Source organism: Falco naumanni, chromosome 10 (assembly GCF_017639655.2).
Source record: "Falco naumanni isolate bFalNau1 chromosome 10, bFalNau1.pat, whole genome shotgun sequence".
Taxonomy (NCBI): Eukaryota; Metazoa; Chordata; class Aves; order Falconiformes; family Falconidae; genus Falco; species Falco naumanni.
In genome coordinates this window covers 37,825,703-37,843,878 of record NC_054063.1, presented here as the reverse complement: position 1 = coordinate 37,843,878, position 18,176 = coordinate 37,825,703, and the positions used below count along the sequence as shown (strand labels likewise).

Sequence of the window (18,176 nt, the reverse complement as noted above, 5' to 3'; positions counted from 1 at the left end):
GCACCCGCCCCTTCCGACTACGTCAGGGCACGCGCCGGAAGCGGAGACCGGAGCGGGCAGCGGTGGTGGGTGCGGTGCGGCCGGAGGGAGCGAGGTACGGGCGGGGTGCTGGCCCTCGCCCCTCCCCAGGGGGTTGGCGGTGGAGGCTCGGGTCTCCGGGGCGGGGTGCGGGCGGCGGTCGGAGCACCTGCGAGGTGAGGCGGACGTGGAGGGCCCTGGTGCGGCGGGGGCGAGGCCTGGCGGCGGGCGGGAGGCGGAGGCCGCCTCTCCCGGGGGGGGCCGCAGGGCCGTGCGCAACCTGAGCCCTCGCCTCGGCCTCGGGCCCTGCGGGGCGGGTTCGCTGCCCCGCTCCGACGTCGGTGGCAGCTCCGGAGGACGGGCCCGGCAGCAGAAGCATTGCTACGTGACGCCGTGCGCTGCTCACGGGGAACTGAAGAGCACGGAGGGGGGTCCTAAACAGCTCTCGGAGACACAGCGGCACTCCCCGGAGCTTGCCGAGGGCGAAACAGGGCCGTCATCGAGGCACTGGCATTCCCTTCCTGCCTTTTCCTGCTTGACGAGTGAGGAGACAAGCCCGAAAGCCTGCAAACCATCCGACACTACACTTACGAGATGCTCTGAAGTGTGCAGGCTGGCTTTCCAGCCCAGTTTGGTTATAGAAGTGTTAGTCAAAGCAGTAAATCCATGCAGGTGTTTTGTTTTCTTTTCCAGATGCCTGTGACCATGGGCCCATACGGGCAATCGCAGCCCAGCTGCTTTGACAGAGTAAAGATGGGTTTCATGATGGGCTTTGCAGTAGGCATGGCAGCAGGAGCACTATTCGGCACGTTTTCCTGCCTCAGGTACGCTGAGGAAACAGCTTCTGTGAACAGGTCATGATACAGCGAGAGCCAGAGAAATGCTGCCACTGTGGGATTGGGAAGGGAGGTGCGGATCTGGTCCTGTGTCATCACACAGGTGAAACTTTGTTAGTGGCTACAAATTAACCACAGTTGAAAAGCCCCTTGTCAGCCCTAGCCTCAAATGAGAAAGTCTAGTGGTGGTGGAGCATCACCTCTGGGTCAGCTGTGTATGAGGAGGTCATGGTTTCACTGACCTTTTCCTGCCGCTTGTAAGGGGGATTGCATTGGGAAGCTGAAGCTGGAAGATCAGCTCCAGGAAGAGCTGGATGAATTGGCTGTGCAGATAAACGTGTAGCCCTCTCCTTGCTCTAAAGCTTCCTAAGGTATTCTGCAAGCTCTTGGGTATTGGCATCATGGTTGCTTTGGGTGTCCCATCCCCCTGCATGGAGACAATCACTTATATGGACCCCGAGTCTTAATTGCAAGAGTGTAGGCAGAGCTGTGGATGGCACTGGCACAATACCACTGTGAATCAGAGGGGGACACCTTTCCCCAGCACTCCCCGGCATGCTGGCAGGGAAACAAACAATGCTTGCTGCTCCAAGATAGCCCTTGCACTGCATACTGACTGGTTTTGGCACGCATCATCTGTGAAAAGGAATTCCTGAAATAAGCTCTTTAAAATTTTGCAGAACGTTTTATGCTTGAGGTTTTTTAATCTGTGATTAAATATGGGCGATGATTTGTTGTGAACCTAAAAGGTGGAAAAGGCACAAAGTCTAATCTGATAGTTTAAAGAGTTTTCTGATCTCTCTCAGGTTCTGGAGGGTATTTGGAAGTGGTACAATGCTAGCAGAAAATACAGATTTAAGGTATTCAGAAGAAGCAGTGACAGTGGTTCTATCGTACTTAAATGACACAACTACGTTACTTCTGCTGTACCGTTTTTGAGGGGAAATCTCCATGTTTAAAAATCAGGTGCATGAAGTTCCTTAGACTGTATAGTCACTGCCGTGCTTAGAAGTCAAATATCATGAGAGCTTCCTGAGATGGAACAATTTGTTTCAGTCTGACCTTAGGTAAGTGGGAACTGGAGAACAGAAATTCCTCTGGACACCTCTAGGCCTTTCATGTTTCTCTCATATTAAAATATGGTGTCAGCGGTGAATAGGAAGAGTTTACAACATGATTTTAAGTTGGTGATACGAAAACCAGTGCCACTGCAGCCAGACAAGATAGTAATGCAACAGCCTATCCCCTTTTTATTCTCTGGCAAGTCAAATATTTGAACAGCACAATTTTTTCCCAAAAAAATTAAGGGTATTTAGGGCACTAGAAGGTAAAGCTGTTCCTGCTAGTGGTGTGGCAGGAGGGTACAGCATCAGGTGGTACTGCTGCAGGAAAAAAAACACACATGGGCCATTGGCGAGGGTCACTCAAGTGCCCAAAGAGTACAGCTCCTTACCCCACCCACCCCCACCCCCTGCCCGCTGTAGCTCAGGCACAGGGCACTGCAGCCAGTCTTGTTGTGAAGGCAGGAGTATCATTTAAATTTAGACTGAAGAGGAGGTATTTGATTTGGGCATTCAGTCTGCATGTATCAGATGTTTCCTGTTGCAGATCTGTTGTTACCTGTCAGGCTTCAGCTTTTATGTAATTTCTTTGTTTTTCTTTATCTCAGGATTGGCATGAGAGGACGAGAGCTGATGGGTGGAGTTGGCAAAACCATGATGCAAAGTGGTGGGACCTTTGGGACATTCATGGCTATTGGTATGGGAATCCGCTGCTAACCTGGCACTTGGGTTTTATCTTCAAATGCCCCTGTCCAGCCATTCCTTCTCTGTACCATAATAAAATCTTTAGATATCTAGAAGTGAGAGCTCTTCATGAAACAGTGAAGCACTGTCTTCCCTGCTCTTCTGACTGTAAACATGCTTTTAACCAAATTTCTACTTTCCTCCTATCTCAGTCTCATGACAATGAGAATTAATAATGCATTGTACTATGTTAAAGTTCCTATTTCACAGACATAAGTACAGCACACACATTTCACCCTTTGGTACTCGGGCAGCTCACCTTCCCCGTGTGTCAAGGTGGAGCTGCTCTGGCTAATTCAGATCAACTATCAAATTCCTCTCTTACTGCAAAAATAGGGGGATTGAAGCTTATCCCATTTCCAAGTGCCAGGTAATATGGGGCAAGTGCCCTCACAAAGAGCAAGGGACCCCAGAAGGACTTGGGCAAGTCCTTCTCCAGCTGAAGGCAAACTACAGCAGCCTGGACACTTTCCAGCCAGCCTGGCAGCACATGGGTGGAGGAAGCAGCCATGGAGCAGCACAGAACAGTTACAGCTGTGTTGCTGGAAACTGTTAAAATTGCTGGAAACTGGGAAATTGCTTGTGTCACATGACAGGTAATTAGTGATGAGTCACAAGGATGACTTCAACACCAGACATGGGAGAGGTACTCCTTGGTCAGGCCTTGAGTGACACCTTTCCCAGAGCTCTCCCTTCAGGACTAGCTGTGCTGCAAGTTGCTGTGCTATTGAGCACAGAAGAGGACAGCCTGACTGTGTTGCCTCTCACAGCTCTGAAGGTCGAAAGGGTGCAGTCTCGCACACCTTGTGAGGGGAGGGGCATGCTGCTGTACAGCCCTTCTGGAGAAGGGATGGGCAGAAGTGGTTGCAGCTGCCTCCAGCAATAGGAACTTGCAATAGCTTTTTTCCATTCCCTTAGCAAGGGCAGGGGGCTTCTACCTGTAGGAGACCTGCTACTAGAAATGAGGTCTTCTACAGCCTGCCTTAACAGGCCTACAGGGTGCTCAGTGCTTCCCAGGGAGAACAGACGATTACTCCCTGCATCTCTAGCACTGCCTACAGCATAACTATCACATTTAGTGTTGCAAGCCCCTATTATCTGCCTTTTGAAACAAGGCTTATCTTTGCTCCTTTATTTCTGTTTAAGGATAGGACAGGTTAGCAGCAGAACCTCAACCAGCACTTGTAGAACCTTTACTTGGTATGAGTGCCATCCTCCCAGTTTTTAAGGGAGAAACACAAATCTGCCACTAAAAGCGTGTTCTGTTGGCTGTCAGGTTGACTTCATAACCCCTGAGAAACTGTGCCAATCATCAAGCCAAGCAACACAGCTGCTCTGGAACAGCTCAGGTTTTACTCCAGCTGGCACAGATGGATTTAATACTGGCAACTAAAAAAATATGGGCAGACAAAAGGGGAGAGCAGCTTTGCTTGGCTGGCTTCAGTTTTGTCACATACATATTCTTCAACCAGTATGTTCCTGCCTCCTCCCCACATCTGCCTTTATGCTACACCTAGTTGCCCAGACCCATTTTCTCCCATGGCTCGCTCCTGGACTACTGGAGATTGCCTCCTGCCATACTGCAGCTCAGCCACAGCCACACACCCCCAAATGGACACTCTCAAGGCCAGAAACCAGCCACCACCACATTCCATCTCAAAGCACTGGCAGCATCCCTGCGTAGCCCCCTTTCACCCACCTGAGTGGAACATACACTGTCTACATCTTTGTCAAACACAGCTTTTGTTAGCCACTGGTTAAAATGACAGAGAGGTAGGGAAAAGGGTACTAAGAGGGCAATCCACTTGGGCAGGCTTCCCTACAGAAGCCAGACTAAAAGCCAACGTACCTCGCTTGTACATCATACCTTACTTGTACATCCCTGTAATTCACAACCATTTGAGATGGGGGCAGAGGCAGGCAGGGGGGAAGTGATCTCTGTTTTGAATCTGCAGCAGGCCCAAGAAAGGGCAAGAGCTCTCAACGGCCCAGGCAGCAAGAAAACCCACAGGCCCTTCACCACCACTTCTGCAGTATGCATAGGGTTTCAAACAGCAGGAACCAGCTCCTGCATCTCCTGAAAGAGTGGTATTCCAAACACCCACCCTCCTTCCCAAGCATCTTTCGCTCACCTCCAATCTACAGCACACACTGCTTAGTCACATCAGGAGAGCAGAGAAATACAAGATTCATGAAAGCCTTTTTAAGAGAATTTTATTTGAGTGGTTCTTACAAAGATTGTTGCAATATGAAAGTCTTTGTTTGATAGAAATATCAAGCTGTCTTGTCAAACACACTGAAGTAACCCAAAAATATATTTCAGAGCTCACAGAGCTTAAAAAGAGCAAAGATTATATGCAACCAGAACAAAACATGTTTCTGTATTTCCTACCAATTTTCAGACTCTACTGAAATCCTTCAACTGTGCCACACCACATACATAGAAACTTACTGGAAATGCAGAGATTGTTTTGTTTGGAAACTTAGACACACCTCACACAGTATTTACAAAGAAACTTTTACAGATACATTAATCAAAAGTTACCATCAAGAAATAAAACCCTTCAATCCTTCTATTCTTACCAATTATTCAGCACAGAGCAAGCTGAGTGGCTGCCTAGAGTCAGCTTTCAGTAGCCTTTTGAATCTTCTATTTATACAAAACACTAAGTATGTCCCTTCATAAAGTCTGTCTCTGATATTAACCTTTAGCAGATCACCTACATTTAGTGAAATGTAAAATGTAATTGCTGCATTAAAAGAAAGGCTTGTGAAACATTAAAAATGTCATCATGTCCCATCTGCCTTTTACAGACAACTTGTTTTCTATTAGCTACTTCTCAGTTCCTACAGATCACCTTAGTCAATGTACAAGAATTACAAGGCAGAACAAGAAGTCAACAGCTTTGTATACAGTGGAAATGCTAGTTAGGGAGAATGAACACACTGCATTTCTGCTTACTTCATTTTATTTTTAAAGGTAGCAGGAAGTGTACACAAAATGACATTAAATCCTTTCCTTTAGTTTTATCTAAATAAAAGATAACTCAATCTTCCTCCAAAAAATAACTATGTACAAAACTGACTAAATCCATCTTCATCGTCGAACAGGAACCAGTAGTTGGGTTGCAGTCATAGAATCTGGGAAAAGGCTGTGGTATGTTGGAAGAGGTACATACGCTGCTGTAATCATTTTACCTGATCAGAAGATAAAGAAATTAAATCAGCATTTGGTCATTCCTGCAATTAATCAATCAATGCAGTTCTCTACATGAAATCCACTCACCTGCAAACCACCTCCCATGCAACGCATTTACAGCTGCAATGGCAGCAGCAATTGAAGGACATTTGACATACACGTTGCCCTGTAATACAGAAGTGTTAAGAGTCTATTAGAAGCTTGAGAAACACCCCACAATATCTGTTCTCCAGACACTTCCTTGGCGTGGCTGCAGTGGAAGCAAACCTGCCTCGCTATGTTCCTACTGGCATCAACTGATAATGCAGAATAAGCATGAAAAAACGGGAGTAGTGGACAGGTTTTTTTACTGACTGGCATTACCATACATCTTGGCATTAAAATTTTCTAAATAGGATTTTGCAACACAGACCAAACGTTGATTTCAGATCAAGCTCACAAATAACTGATTGCTTATTTGGTCGCAATAACCCTTCCAATGGCTCCTGACTGCAAATCTCATGTGAAACAGGGAAGTGCAAGGAGTTTGGCTACCTCTACTGCAGGCTAGCCATCAAGTCCTGTAAATCACAAACTTTAACCACAAATGCTTAAATAGATATGCGAGTTCACAGCCTGGTTTTCAAATAAATGGGTTAAGCACTCCTCATTCCCTGGGGCAAGCACATTCAGCACTTCAAGGAAGACTGGTACTGTAAAAATTCTCCAACATGAAAACTTTAGTATGTATCTCAGTCCTCTGTTCCAGTAAAGCCCAAGATGTATCTAACATGAATGACAGACTGATCTTTTAACTTCACCAGATATCTGAAGTTTTCTGTCTGCAAATTAAGCACTAAAACAGCCTAATCCAGAGTACTGCAATATTCACATTCAACAACTGCAAGATGTACAGATGCTCACAGTAGTGTGAATGCATTTTCCTGGCTACCTACTTAAACATAGACTACTACCAGTAATTTTTGAATCAGATCAGATTCCAGCTGAAACGGATTTTACAGGAAAAGAATATGTTAAGAAACCAAATCCAGCTTTCCCTTTAGCAGCCTTCACCAGCCTGTACTAACTGTACAGTTAGAAGTGCTAACTCTTCTCAGTGCAATCTAACTCATTCCTTCACAGGGAGAAACCTGAGATTAGGGGCTCATGGTTAAGGGACTAAGCAACCAACACACGCCGTTCTGTTCTGTCTCCCCCTACATAGGCATCCAAGCTGCTTAAACCTTGAAATGAGATACAGCAACATTAAAGCTCTGTTTTCCTTAACATACCACAGTGTAGACTGGTGTGGTACATGAGACCATGTATTCAGCTGGGACTGCAAAATTTTACCCTCAACAAATTACACCTTCATGGCTGATTACTGATGGCCCTTAGCCTGGGAAGTATGGCTGTCTGGGAAATAACCCTAAAAAGATGGGAGATTAAACACTTAAAAGATAATATTACCAGAATCTAATCCTAGAAAACAGCACAGCGGAAACTTCAAATACAGTGTTTTTAAATATGTGTGGGTATTTTGTATCTGGGTCATTGCTATTCTATATGAAATCTGTTTTGTCACAGTAACAAACAGCTAACTCATGACATAGTAGCTGTAGTTTGGTTTTTTTTTTCTTTTAAATCCACTTGCTAACATGAGCCACATATGCAGCTCTATGTGCTCAGAACCTATGGGAGGTATGTTACTGGCTGTTGCATTCTCTGGGGTTTGGGGGTGGTGGGTTTTTTGGGGTCTGTATGTTTGGTTATTTTGTTGCTGGGTTTACTTCTCCTCTCCCTACTCCCCCATCTCCTGAGGGACACTTTGTTTCCTCTAAGATAGTAATAGACTAAGATAACTGCGGGAAAGGTTTCTACCTCCCATTAGCCCAGATTAAAAAATGCCAGGGAAGACTGTATGTTGTTTTATGTACTAGACTGCAGCTCATCTCTCATCTAATCTCTCGGTAATCCCCATTAAAGGATTTCAGGTGACAGGAGTCTTCTGTAGAAGCAGCACAAGATAACAAAGGTTTGTGAATGCCAAGTGCATTACAGAGCAGAACAATCCCATCTAAGCAATACTGACAAGGACAGTAGTGTAGATTTCAGCCTTGCACAATCAAATGGAACACAACAGAACACTTCCAAGGTCTGATGGCTGGAAATTAATCTGACTACAAGAGCATTTGAAACCTGTGCTTCAGTTTGGGCAGTAAATTCCATATAAAAAGGGTTCTAAGCCAATCTGTATTTACAGAGCTTCCACAGTTTATATTCCAAGAGCTGAAGTACAAGGGAAGAGATAATCAGTCTGGGGATTGCATAAACAAAGTGAACACAGAAGAAAAATGTATTAGCCTTTTTAAGATGCAGGCTGAAGAGTCCTTCAAACAGGCGCTAACCTGTAACTAAGTCTGCATCAGTAGCCCTTTTTCTTCTCCTCCCCGTTATAACTGCAGACACTTACACTACTAGTAAGCACAACTGTTCGCAAGTGTGGTATTATTAGGCAGGCATTTAACCACATCTCAGGTACGCTGGAGCAGGGTGTCCTTTGTGCTAAAGCCTGTCTTCTCCAGAAACAGAAGAAACTGGAAGTCCCTGGCTTTTGGGAAATGCACAGCTTAAGGGAGAAGCCAAATAACAGAATGAAAGTGGTTGCTACTCTTCAGCCTGCGTTTCCACAGTAATTTCAGCTGTGTAAAACTCTAAGAGAGGACTGCAGCACCAGAAAACTGCTCTCATATCTGCATTCGAGCTACACACAATGGTTCAAAACAGGGGGGAACCACCTATGTTCTGCAAAAACTGCAAAGCAACTTCAAGAAATTTAGATTCAGTTTAGAAAAAACCCCACAACCCAGCAGTATTTATTTATTATGCTCCCTCTATATACTACAAAGCAACAAAACTCTCAACATACCTGAGCTGAGTTTTTGTCTACATAGATGTGGATAACTCCTCCATGTTTGTTACACTCCTCAATCACATCATCTTTAATTTCTGTATCCCAGCCAGCTTCTTCTTCACTATAGGGGGTGGAAAAAGAAGAGGACAAAGATGGAACTGTTATCACTTAAACAAAACCCATGCTGAAAGTCATCAAAATAAGCTCTGCAACATTCCGATTCCTTTCTCAGATGTTAAAGTCATCAACAAATGCCAAACAGAAGCACACAACGGTAAATCACTTACGTTTGAGGATTAAACATGTTGGAAAGCTGGAAGCACTGTGTTGCAAGTGGTTGTACGGAAGCAGCTGCAGCCAGAACTGTTGTAATAGGAAAAAAAACAGTACCAAATCTAAGAACCTGCTATGCATGGCTCCAATTTAAATCAGTATCTTTACCTATTTTTTAAAATCACAACATTCAGCAGTAACAGCGAAAGTTTAAACAGAAAACAAAAACCAGGAAAGCAAAACTCATAACTAAACACTACATATTATAGAGAAAATTTTAATTGATCAATGCAGAAAACAGCACAGATGCACTACAGTTGAAGCTGAAAAGTGTTAAGATAACCCCAGGCACTTTTTCTGCATAGATTTTCAGTATTAACATTTAAATGCAGATATATGCATCTTCACATGCATCTAAAAATTCTGCCCGAGTTGTATGCCAGCAGCACCTTTAATTTTTTTCTCCTCTTGGAAGTCAAGCAGCAGCTCAGGGTGGAGTGACACCACCCCATTAGACTCCACAGGAGTGACATAACATCTTAGAGAGTTCTCAAAATGTATTTTAAGCATGTTGAATTACCCTTCAAAAAGTGTATCTATACTTTTGTCCCCTGGAAACGCGTAACTTAAGAAATACTTGACGACTAAAATTTTAAACATTTTAGCTGTAGAACAGATTGATACTCTTCCCCAATAACTGTGAAATTATTTGTCATTTATTGTTGCTCATCACAGTACATCTTATTAAAGATAAGCACAGTCCTATAGGCTGCAAGCTTCTCCTAGTTTAGTTGAAATATGAGTCACCTTCTCTGTACATGTGCATGCATTAAGGTTTGACCCTCAGAGTAAGATGATGACTAATCCTGGGACAATAACACCATCCTCCTGATTCTCAAATGACTCCTCTAGTCCCTGCCCTGAAGGCAGTAAAAAAAACCCAAACTCAACCACACTAAACCCATAAACCCCACAAAAATACAAACCCACACATTTTCTAGGACTAACGTATGGCTGGGGAACATTACCAACACTGAGGAAATGCTACAGAAAGGCAAAAGTGTTTTCACATACGTTGTTATTTTCAGTCAATAATCAATATGTAGTATGATTGCTACAGACAAGTACAACACAGTTACTCGGGCTGCTGGCAAACTATACCAGAAGCATTTAATTTATAGACATCTGCAACAAGAACTACTTGTGACAGGTTATATCAAATGCTAGTTTACCTTCATTCTGCTGAGATAGTCTCGTTTGCAAATCTGAAGAAAAATATACAGAAGTTGATTAGTGTGCTTTCTAGCATTATTGTATTACCTGTCAGCCAGGTGGCTCAGCTTGTATTTTTGTGGTTAAGAGGTTGTTCAAGTACCTCAACCCACTCTCACTGTTCCTCTCTAGCTGTGAGTAGTTTCACTCGTTTCAACTTCTCAGATAGAATATTCTGTACTTGACAGAAATTCCAAGACCAAAGGTAAGCATACTTTAAAAAGAAACAATACCTTAAAAGGAAAGACATGACCATGTCCTTTAATTCAGTACTATCATTTCCACCTTGCCTTTGCTGTGCTTGAACTCTTCGTAAGATATTATTTTGTTTCACAAGAAAGTAATTACAGAAATCCTTACAAGCATTAGACATTTGGCATCTTTACCAACAGAAAGCACTTATGCACAGTTACCCAAACATGACATTTTGAAAGCAGTTATCAAATTTAATTTTAAGTAGATTAAGGTAGTATTTCACCTGTTATCTTTTCATATAAACGTTGTAACAACATGAGTTAGTTTGGCATTTTTCAAACTCAAAACATATTCAAATGTTAAAAACATATAATTTGCCAAGAAAATGCTAATTACTTGTTTAATAACATACAACTGACTTTCTACCTACTTCCAAGTATATGACTCCAATACTTAACATCTTTAAACCATAGAAAAATTCAGAATGCAAGAGATCTTAAGCATGAGCCTCTTCATTTATGTTCCAATTCAATCTACACAAACACAAGGAGTCAGAACCATCACCTTAATTCACTTGTTTAGCAAGCAGTGAAGTGCTGGACCCCAAGTAAGCTTCCAAGCTTACTGGGAAATACCTGAATGTATCAGTTATCAACTTTCTAATAAAGCCTCCTCCAAAACACTGGGGGACCAACAGGAGGGCATCTTTTTTGCTCTAAGTATTAGGCAGTGAGAGTCCCAAAGACAAGTCTTCCTCAAAGTTGCCTTCCCTAGTGACTTGCACAGAAAAACACATACATACTCAGAACCATACAGAAAAAGTAAGAGATGGAAGGAACAAGTTCTGAAGGCTGAGCTGTAGCAAGAATTCGTTATGTTTAGCATGTTTTCCCTCTGGATCTGAACACAAAGAAATCCTCAACTACAGAGTAAGAAATACCATAATGACCAAGACTGTCTCAGCTTGTATTCTCCACAGAAGCTGCATGGATTTGGCCAAATCCATGCAACTAATTACCTAGCAAATTAGTATCCAAACTTCTTTTGCGAACAAGTGTATTTAAAAAAACTGCAAAAACCCTGATCTCATAAATCACTCTAGTTAGATGAGAGCAGAAACTTTCCCTCTGCAATTTTGACACAATTGCACATACACATCATGTACAGCCAAACTCACCAAATGTCAGTCAGCCTGGGGCTCTATAGCCAAATGCTCCAGGCCACCTGCAACCAGATCTGCACGGATTCTCAGTTCCAGTTCTGTCTAGGGCCAAATCTCAAATTGTTACAGTAAGATCAGCTACCAGTATCTCGGAGCAACAAGTTTCATGGGTTAATTATCTACTACCTCTGAAACATAACCCGCAGTCCATCAAATCTTTCATCAACTAACTGCATTTTCTTGTTGCTCACAACTGAATAATGGTTCTCTCTCCCACTGCTAAACGCACTCAGAATTTAGAAATTCATTGTCACTCTTCACTTTCAACTCTTAATTCTTCCCTATGTGTCGTTTTAAATAGTATTCAGAAAATAGATTACATCTGTCAAGTAAAGATCAACGTAATAGCAGTGACTTTAGCATGATGTAAGAATGTGCTTAGTACAGAGAAATCAGGAATACAGAAACATTTATCAAAGCATTTTGTGTTTTAAAACAAAATGAAGTTGTTTATTTTGAAACACAGCTAGCTTTAAATAAGCAAAAGCCTGCCAAGTATTCTCCAGTTTAAGTAATTACTTGCAACAGTACAGCAGATCAAATGGAGGTCCTGCACATTAACACCTGTTCATCCCTCTCCTGCACCACACTATCTCAAATCTTTTTCAGAAACAGATAGTTCCTTCTCAAAAGTAAGGAATGTTTTGTCCCACAAAGCATTAGAAGAATGCACTATTGCTTTGTGGTTATTTTAAGACTCAGATTTTCAGACAGTATTTACTAGAGAACAGAAAGTATGCAGCTACAACTGTTTAGCTTAAGTTCTTTTTCCTGCTGGATATTATTCCCATGGAGAAAATTCAAAGTTCTCAGGTGTCCCGTGAAAATAACCCTTTAGCTTCCTGATTTTAGTTTGATTGAACCCACCTTGAACATGGCTGACCAAAACAGTACACGAATGCATATGTGATCTCAGATGCTCAAGTACTCTACCTCTAAGAACATAGTTACCCTTTCAAACATGCATCACCCTGACAGCTCATATTTACTCACTGATAAACAGTAGTATTCAGGTAATTTCCTCCTCCTTGACAATCTTTCACTGCTAAGCTCCCCAAATTATATACTGGAATTTATTTCAATCCTGAATAGATGAACAATGCACAACACCAAGAAACCATCACTTCCAGCATCTCCATATTTACTCACCTCACTCCTACTGTTGTTGACTATTGTTATTTATGCAAATATTAACCAGTATCAGCCCAACACCTGAATGTCAGCTTCAACAACAGCTTCTAACCTTCTCAGGTTTCACCTTAAAAAAAACCACTCCTCTTCCTTTGAGCCAGCTTTCCCACTCCCACCCCCCCTATACAACTTGTACTTCCCAATGCTCTAGTTTAATAACTTCCAAATGACACAACTCAACAGCAGTTGAGAGAGATGAGTTCTACTACTGTTCCTCTGCCTAGGAAAGCCCATTTTAGCAAAGATTGTTAGTCTTTAAATGCTATACTTTAATAACATTCTGCAGTTTGCCCATCTTTAGTATGACTTTTGAATAAGTGAAGTCAGAGTAACAGGACTGAAAACTGGCCAGATTAATTCTAGATTGCCTTCACTTAAAAAGAGAGAAGAAAATAATGTTCCAGCTGTGTCACAGACTTAAAATATTCATTGACAATACCAGATATCAGAACTCTATTTTATATACCTATTCCTCACAAATTTGATGGGAGTTTTCTTACTACTCTGAACTGAGTACGTTCAGCTATTACTTTTAGCTTTGCTTCCACCTTGTGAGTAATTTCCTTTTTTTAAAAAAAAAAAAAAACCAAAAAAACCCCCAAAAAACCCCAAAAAAACCTATGTCTAGCTTACCTTCCTCAAATTGCAAACTTTATGACCAGTGCCCCTACTACAACCCAAGACAATGAGATTCTTTTGAAACATCTCAGGAATACTTCTTTCCTTCAACCTCAGCCCTGCTTCCTTTTTGTTCTCTTCAAGAGTTGGTAAATCTTTATCTATGCTTTCACGTCTTTTACAAGGTCTAACTCAATCTGACTGTTAGCAGGTAATTTTCATTTTATCTATTTCCCAAACTAAAAATCTTGGTTTATTGTCAGTCCTTTTTCCTATTCTTCACAGGCTCTGTGCTCATTCCTTATTTCTTTCAAGGTAGTTAACCACCCAGTTCAGTGTGGAGCCCATTTCTAACAGGACTGTTTCTTCTTTCTGTGGAAGACAGATCCAATACGGCATTAGCAATTTGGAACCGAAGAAACATTCGACATCCTGCCTGTTCAAATACTCTAGTTAGACCAGATGACTTTATTGCCCTGTTTCTTCAACCACCACTTTTGAAATCAGAAGCCTTAGTTACAGACCTGTTTTGTTTATCCTCCCATTTAAACTTGAGCAACTAATGATCTCTCAAGTCAATGGTCATTTCTATTCTCATCCATAACATCTTCATTACTTACCAAAATGAGTTTAAAATAGCATCCCCTCTTCATGAGTCAGTGAGTGTTTGATGAAGAAATTTGTCGGATATCACATCCAGGAATATCTGGGCCCCACCATTATTACTAGCATTTCTTCTCCAATCTGTATCAGGGAAGTTAAAGTCTCCCATAATGACATAATTCCTGGTAGTAATTTTCTCTAACAAGAGTAAAGAGATCTTTAATCCATAACCAAATCTCACTCTGGGGATAGCTCATGACTATGGTTGGAAAAAGATAAAGCTTTTTACTAAGTTACTTAAGTTGCACATCTGCATTATTCCTTTTTACAATACAAGTAGAATAAACAGTGCTGTTCCTACCAATTTCTACAGGTACTAAACATGCATACTCTTCAAAAACCCATATTCTGCCTTATCATTTATTCCTTCACAGCCATGTTGTCTCATACTGATTCCATGCTATCCCAACAGTTCAGCTGTGTCAGACAGTTTTGGCCATGTTCTTGATTTGGGGAGTCTGGATTTCTTTGGCTTGTTCATTTCAAATATGGGGGTGGGGAAAAGGATTGGCATTTTATTTTACAACTATTTCTGTCACAACACTTTATCAAGCACATTAAAGGTGATCTGACTTCAGTGTTGTTTATCCATCCTTCTCTTTCTGGACTAGATAGGAAAAACTATCTTTGTCTTTTTCATCTTTTCCTTCTCAAATAGAAAAACCTCAACCTTTCTTCCTCAACCCAGATTTTTCTTTCACTAGCCAGTTCCTTTTCCTTCCAAGACTGTTATCTATAAGAAAACCCTATTGCATTCTTTTAGCAAGTGTCTGCAAGTTTCATGTGTATGCTCTTCTCAAAACTACACCTGAACTTCAGTAACGTGATCCAAGTGTTATCTTAAGACTGAATCACTTGTTACAAACTCCGCTGGAAGACAAACAAACCAATGCTACCTATTCTTTGTTGATTTCCTAACACTTTTCACACATTCCAGCCTCAAGTTATTTGTGATATTCAAGTCTTTTCTACTGCTATGACAGTTTCATGCCCTTTATTCTCATATTAATAAAAAACTAAGAACAAGACATTCCACTGTACATTACTTATTTCCTCTAGGACACTACTCATTGCTCCAGTTCTGAAGCCCTCTTGAAGAGTTTTGTTGTTCAGGCCACCTATGAACTAGCAGCAGCCATCATATGCTCAGCATCATTCCCTCTCACAACAAAATAAAGTCTCAGTGACACTTCCAACATACCCAGTTGCAGAACAGTCAAACTATAGCAAATTCCAAGCAACACACAAATTCCCTAACACAGTGTCCTTCCTCACCAGGACACACGCTGTATAAAACTAACACTACCATAGTCTTAGTTGCCATGTCTCCCATGAACCTTCTTGCTCCTGGCACAGCTGTTTTTTCAGAGGGGTCAATCCCCTTCGAATTATGAGCCTACCAGTTTTAAGAGTCAACATTTACACTGCAGTAGAACATAAAAGTCCCCATTAGTACAGGGAATAGTAAAGATAGAGATGAAGGTTTGGGATGAATTAAGTAAACAGACTTGCCAAAAATAATGCTAAGTGAATCACGCCCATCAAAGCTGTCATACACTGTCACTTTTCATTTGCTCGTGGATTTGCAACATTTTACAGTTTGTAAAACATGCTGCAATACCTATGTTCCCATTTTAAGAGATCACAAAATACATGTCTGTATCTCGTCTCAAAATTATAAAGCATAAAGTATTTCTGAAAAATAAAACGGCTAATCATTTCTTACCTGCCACAGCTCCAAAAGCCAAAGATCCGCTCATCTGCAGAGCCTGCTGTGCAGCTGGGGGAATCTGCAAACCAGTACCTAAAACAGAACGTGAAAGTACCTTGTAGCAAGCACTTTTCACTCAGTTAGGGATGCAGTAACATGGGTATCAAAAACTGTTGTCAAAAGTTTAAATACACCTTCCATGCGTTCAGCATAATATTCTGTGGGGTATAATAATTCAAATCCTGTTAACTTCTGTATTTTCACACCTCTATTAATCATCACACATACCTTCTGCAAGTCTTGCCATCAACTGAAGGCGACCAGTTGTTCCCAAGTCAATTCCAGTCCGTTCCAACTCATCACTGTCCAAAAATGAACTAGCACTGGAAGCATCAGTGCGCTCAGTTACATGTCCAACTTTCATTGGCCTACCAGCCAGCTCAAATCCATTGAGCTGCTCCAAGGCCTTCTTGGCACACTCAGAGTCCGAGAACTGTAGATTAGAAAAACATAAATTCAGTAATACTGCCTACAGGATTCAGCAACAATTCTACTGCATGTTTACATAACTCTGGATATTAACATGAGAAACACTAAATTTAAGGTAACAATAGCTACAGGCCAACTTAAGTGTGCTCCATATTTTCCATTTAAACCAAACACACACAAGTTTGTACATTTATTTTCTCATATTTAGATAAGAATATATTTAAATATGTATTATCATTGGAGTTAGAATTATCTAGATCTTGCAATCAACAGAAGTCATAACTACAGTTCTCTTTCAACACTTTCCAAGAATGACAGTCACCTCCTTTGTAACCTTGTCACTGCCATACACTTACTGGCTATTCCTAACAGATGTTGTGCTTTATGCTGCTTAACACCAAATTAAACATACAAATATTTTGTCACTGTTAAAACCATCAAATATTAGCATACATTTAGTTTGGTTTTATTTGTCTCCAAGTGCCAGATGATCCAAACAAGACTTCCCCCCCCCCCGCCCCCCCCCCCCCATGACAAACAGTCAAGAAACCCAAGTTCACAAAATTACGTACCTGAGGGTAAAGAGGAAAGATGTTTTCAACTGATTTTAGCCTCTAAAATTTTACTTCCTCTAAAAAGCTCAAATTCAATAATTTTCACAGCACTGTGAAAATGCCAGTCTTTACTAGTATCTTTGCCTGCAGAAGACAGCATTGCTTTACCAGGCAGTGATTTCAAAGTACACTATTCCATTCTGAACGTGTGCATTGTGCAACCACAACATGCACAGAGGGACTGGCAGAAACAAAGAAAAAGGCCAGTGTTGCATGCCCTGCAACATGATGTTTCTAAGCTGAGACTTAAGATTAAGCACTACTTGGGAAGATTACACTCAAATTGTCTAATTTGTCTGGCAATTCTAGTCATACCGTAATAAATCCATATCCTTTTGAGCGTCCAGTTTCACTATCCATCATCAGCTGAATGCTTTCGATCTAAAAATAAGAATAAAGCTATTTATTATCAAGACATTTTGGAGCAAAGCACAAGATACAGCCTGGCCAAATGTACACATACGAATGTGAAATCACTTTTTTTTTTTTTTTTTTTTTTTTTTTTACAAAAAATAATCCATTCCTCATTCCTTCCTCAAGTCAAAATTAGTGTATAGGCAACCAGATACTTATTTGATACCAAAACAGAAGCATGATGTACAATTTATCCTTTTGAGTCCAGCTACAGGCAGAGGCTTGGTCCTGATGCAACATTCCAGCAGACAATGAGCATGCAGACATCATCAAATCCTAAGTGAAACACTATAGTCATGGCCTCTTGTATGCTGCGAAACTCCTTTTTACCCAGTAAGAAAAGTTGCATGACTTTGACCAGGGGCTTTAAAAAAAAATAAAAATGCATATTTGAAATAATTATTGGCATATGGGAACTCCTTGAAGTTTAGAGTTACCGAATTTAAAACATATTAGTAACTCAACCATAAGCCATCAAACAGTGTTTGGAAGAGACAGCAACACAGAAGTAAGAGAAATTTAGTTCTTCAAGACCGGAGTACATCGAATCAAGAAAAGGAAACACTTTCACAGCTCTACATGTAAGCCTCCTAAACTACATTAATCCCGCTGCCAGACCTTGAGAGAAAACAAAACAAGAACACCCATGGAGATTAAAATTTAATAAATTACTGCAATTTTGCAGGCTTTTGCACAACAGAACTAAAGGTATACACATACTGAATCCGAATAAAGCCCCTGACAAGTACTGTTACAGTATGTA

General features: G+C 41.3%; 2 protein-coding genes across 14 annotated transcripts in view; one reads left to right on the top strand and one right to left on the bottom strand.

Moving 5' to 3' along the window:
- The first annotated feature begins 2 nt into the window (after positions 1 to 2).
- ROMO1 (reactive oxygen species modulator 1) lies at positions 3 to 2,715 on the top strand. The gene is made up of 3 exons (XM_040608400.1): positions 3 to 94; positions 712 to 842; positions 2,524 to 2,715. The coding sequence occupies exons 2-3, from the start codon at positions 712 to 714 to the stop codon at positions 2,630 to 2,632; spliced, it is 240 nt and encodes a 79-aa protein (XP_040464334.1). The 5' UTR covers positions 3 to 94; the 3' UTR covers positions 2,633 to 2,715.
- A 2,141-nt stretch (positions 2,716 to 4,856) lies between these two features.
- The window catches only part of RBM39 (RNA binding motif protein 39), a 31,875-nt gene continuing 18,555 nt past the window's right edge, over positions 4,857 to 18,176 (bottom strand). For 11 of the 13 annotated variants that reach the window (XM_040608373.1, XM_040608372.1, XM_040608374.1 and 8 more), the window contains 8 exons: positions 17,315 to 17,380; positions 16,185 to 16,389; positions 15,912 to 15,989; positions 10,257 to 10,289; positions 9,039 to 9,114; positions 8,767 to 8,872; positions 5,946 to 6,024; positions 4,857 to 5,857 (listed from right to left, as the gene is read on the bottom strand). In XM_040608373.1, the coding sequence (XP_040464307.1) occupies positions 5,757 to 5,857; positions 5,946 to 6,024; positions 8,767 to 8,872; positions 9,039 to 9,114; positions 10,257 to 10,289; positions 15,912 to 15,989; positions 16,185 to 16,389; positions 17,315 to 17,380 (744 nt within the window). In that variant the 3' untranslated portion in view covers positions 4,857 to 5,756. Of the gene's footprint in view, positions 5,858 to 5,945; positions 6,025 to 8,766; positions 8,873 to 9,033; positions 9,115 to 10,256; positions 10,290 to 14,142; positions 14,324 to 15,911; positions 15,990 to 16,184; positions 16,390 to 17,314; positions 17,381 to 18,176 lie in introns of those variants that run through there. The other 2 variants (XR_005829885.1, XR_005829886.1) reach the window with 2 other exon arrangements.

Coding starts and splice junctions, on each gene's coding strand:
- ROMO1 (XM_040608400.1), top strand. CDS start 712: ATGCCTGTGACCATGGGCCCATACGGGCAATCGCAGCCCAGCTGCTTT. Junction 843..2,523: donor GGCACGTTTTCCTGCCTCAG/GTACGCTGAGGA, acceptor TCTTTATCTCAG/GATTGGCATGAGAGGACGAG.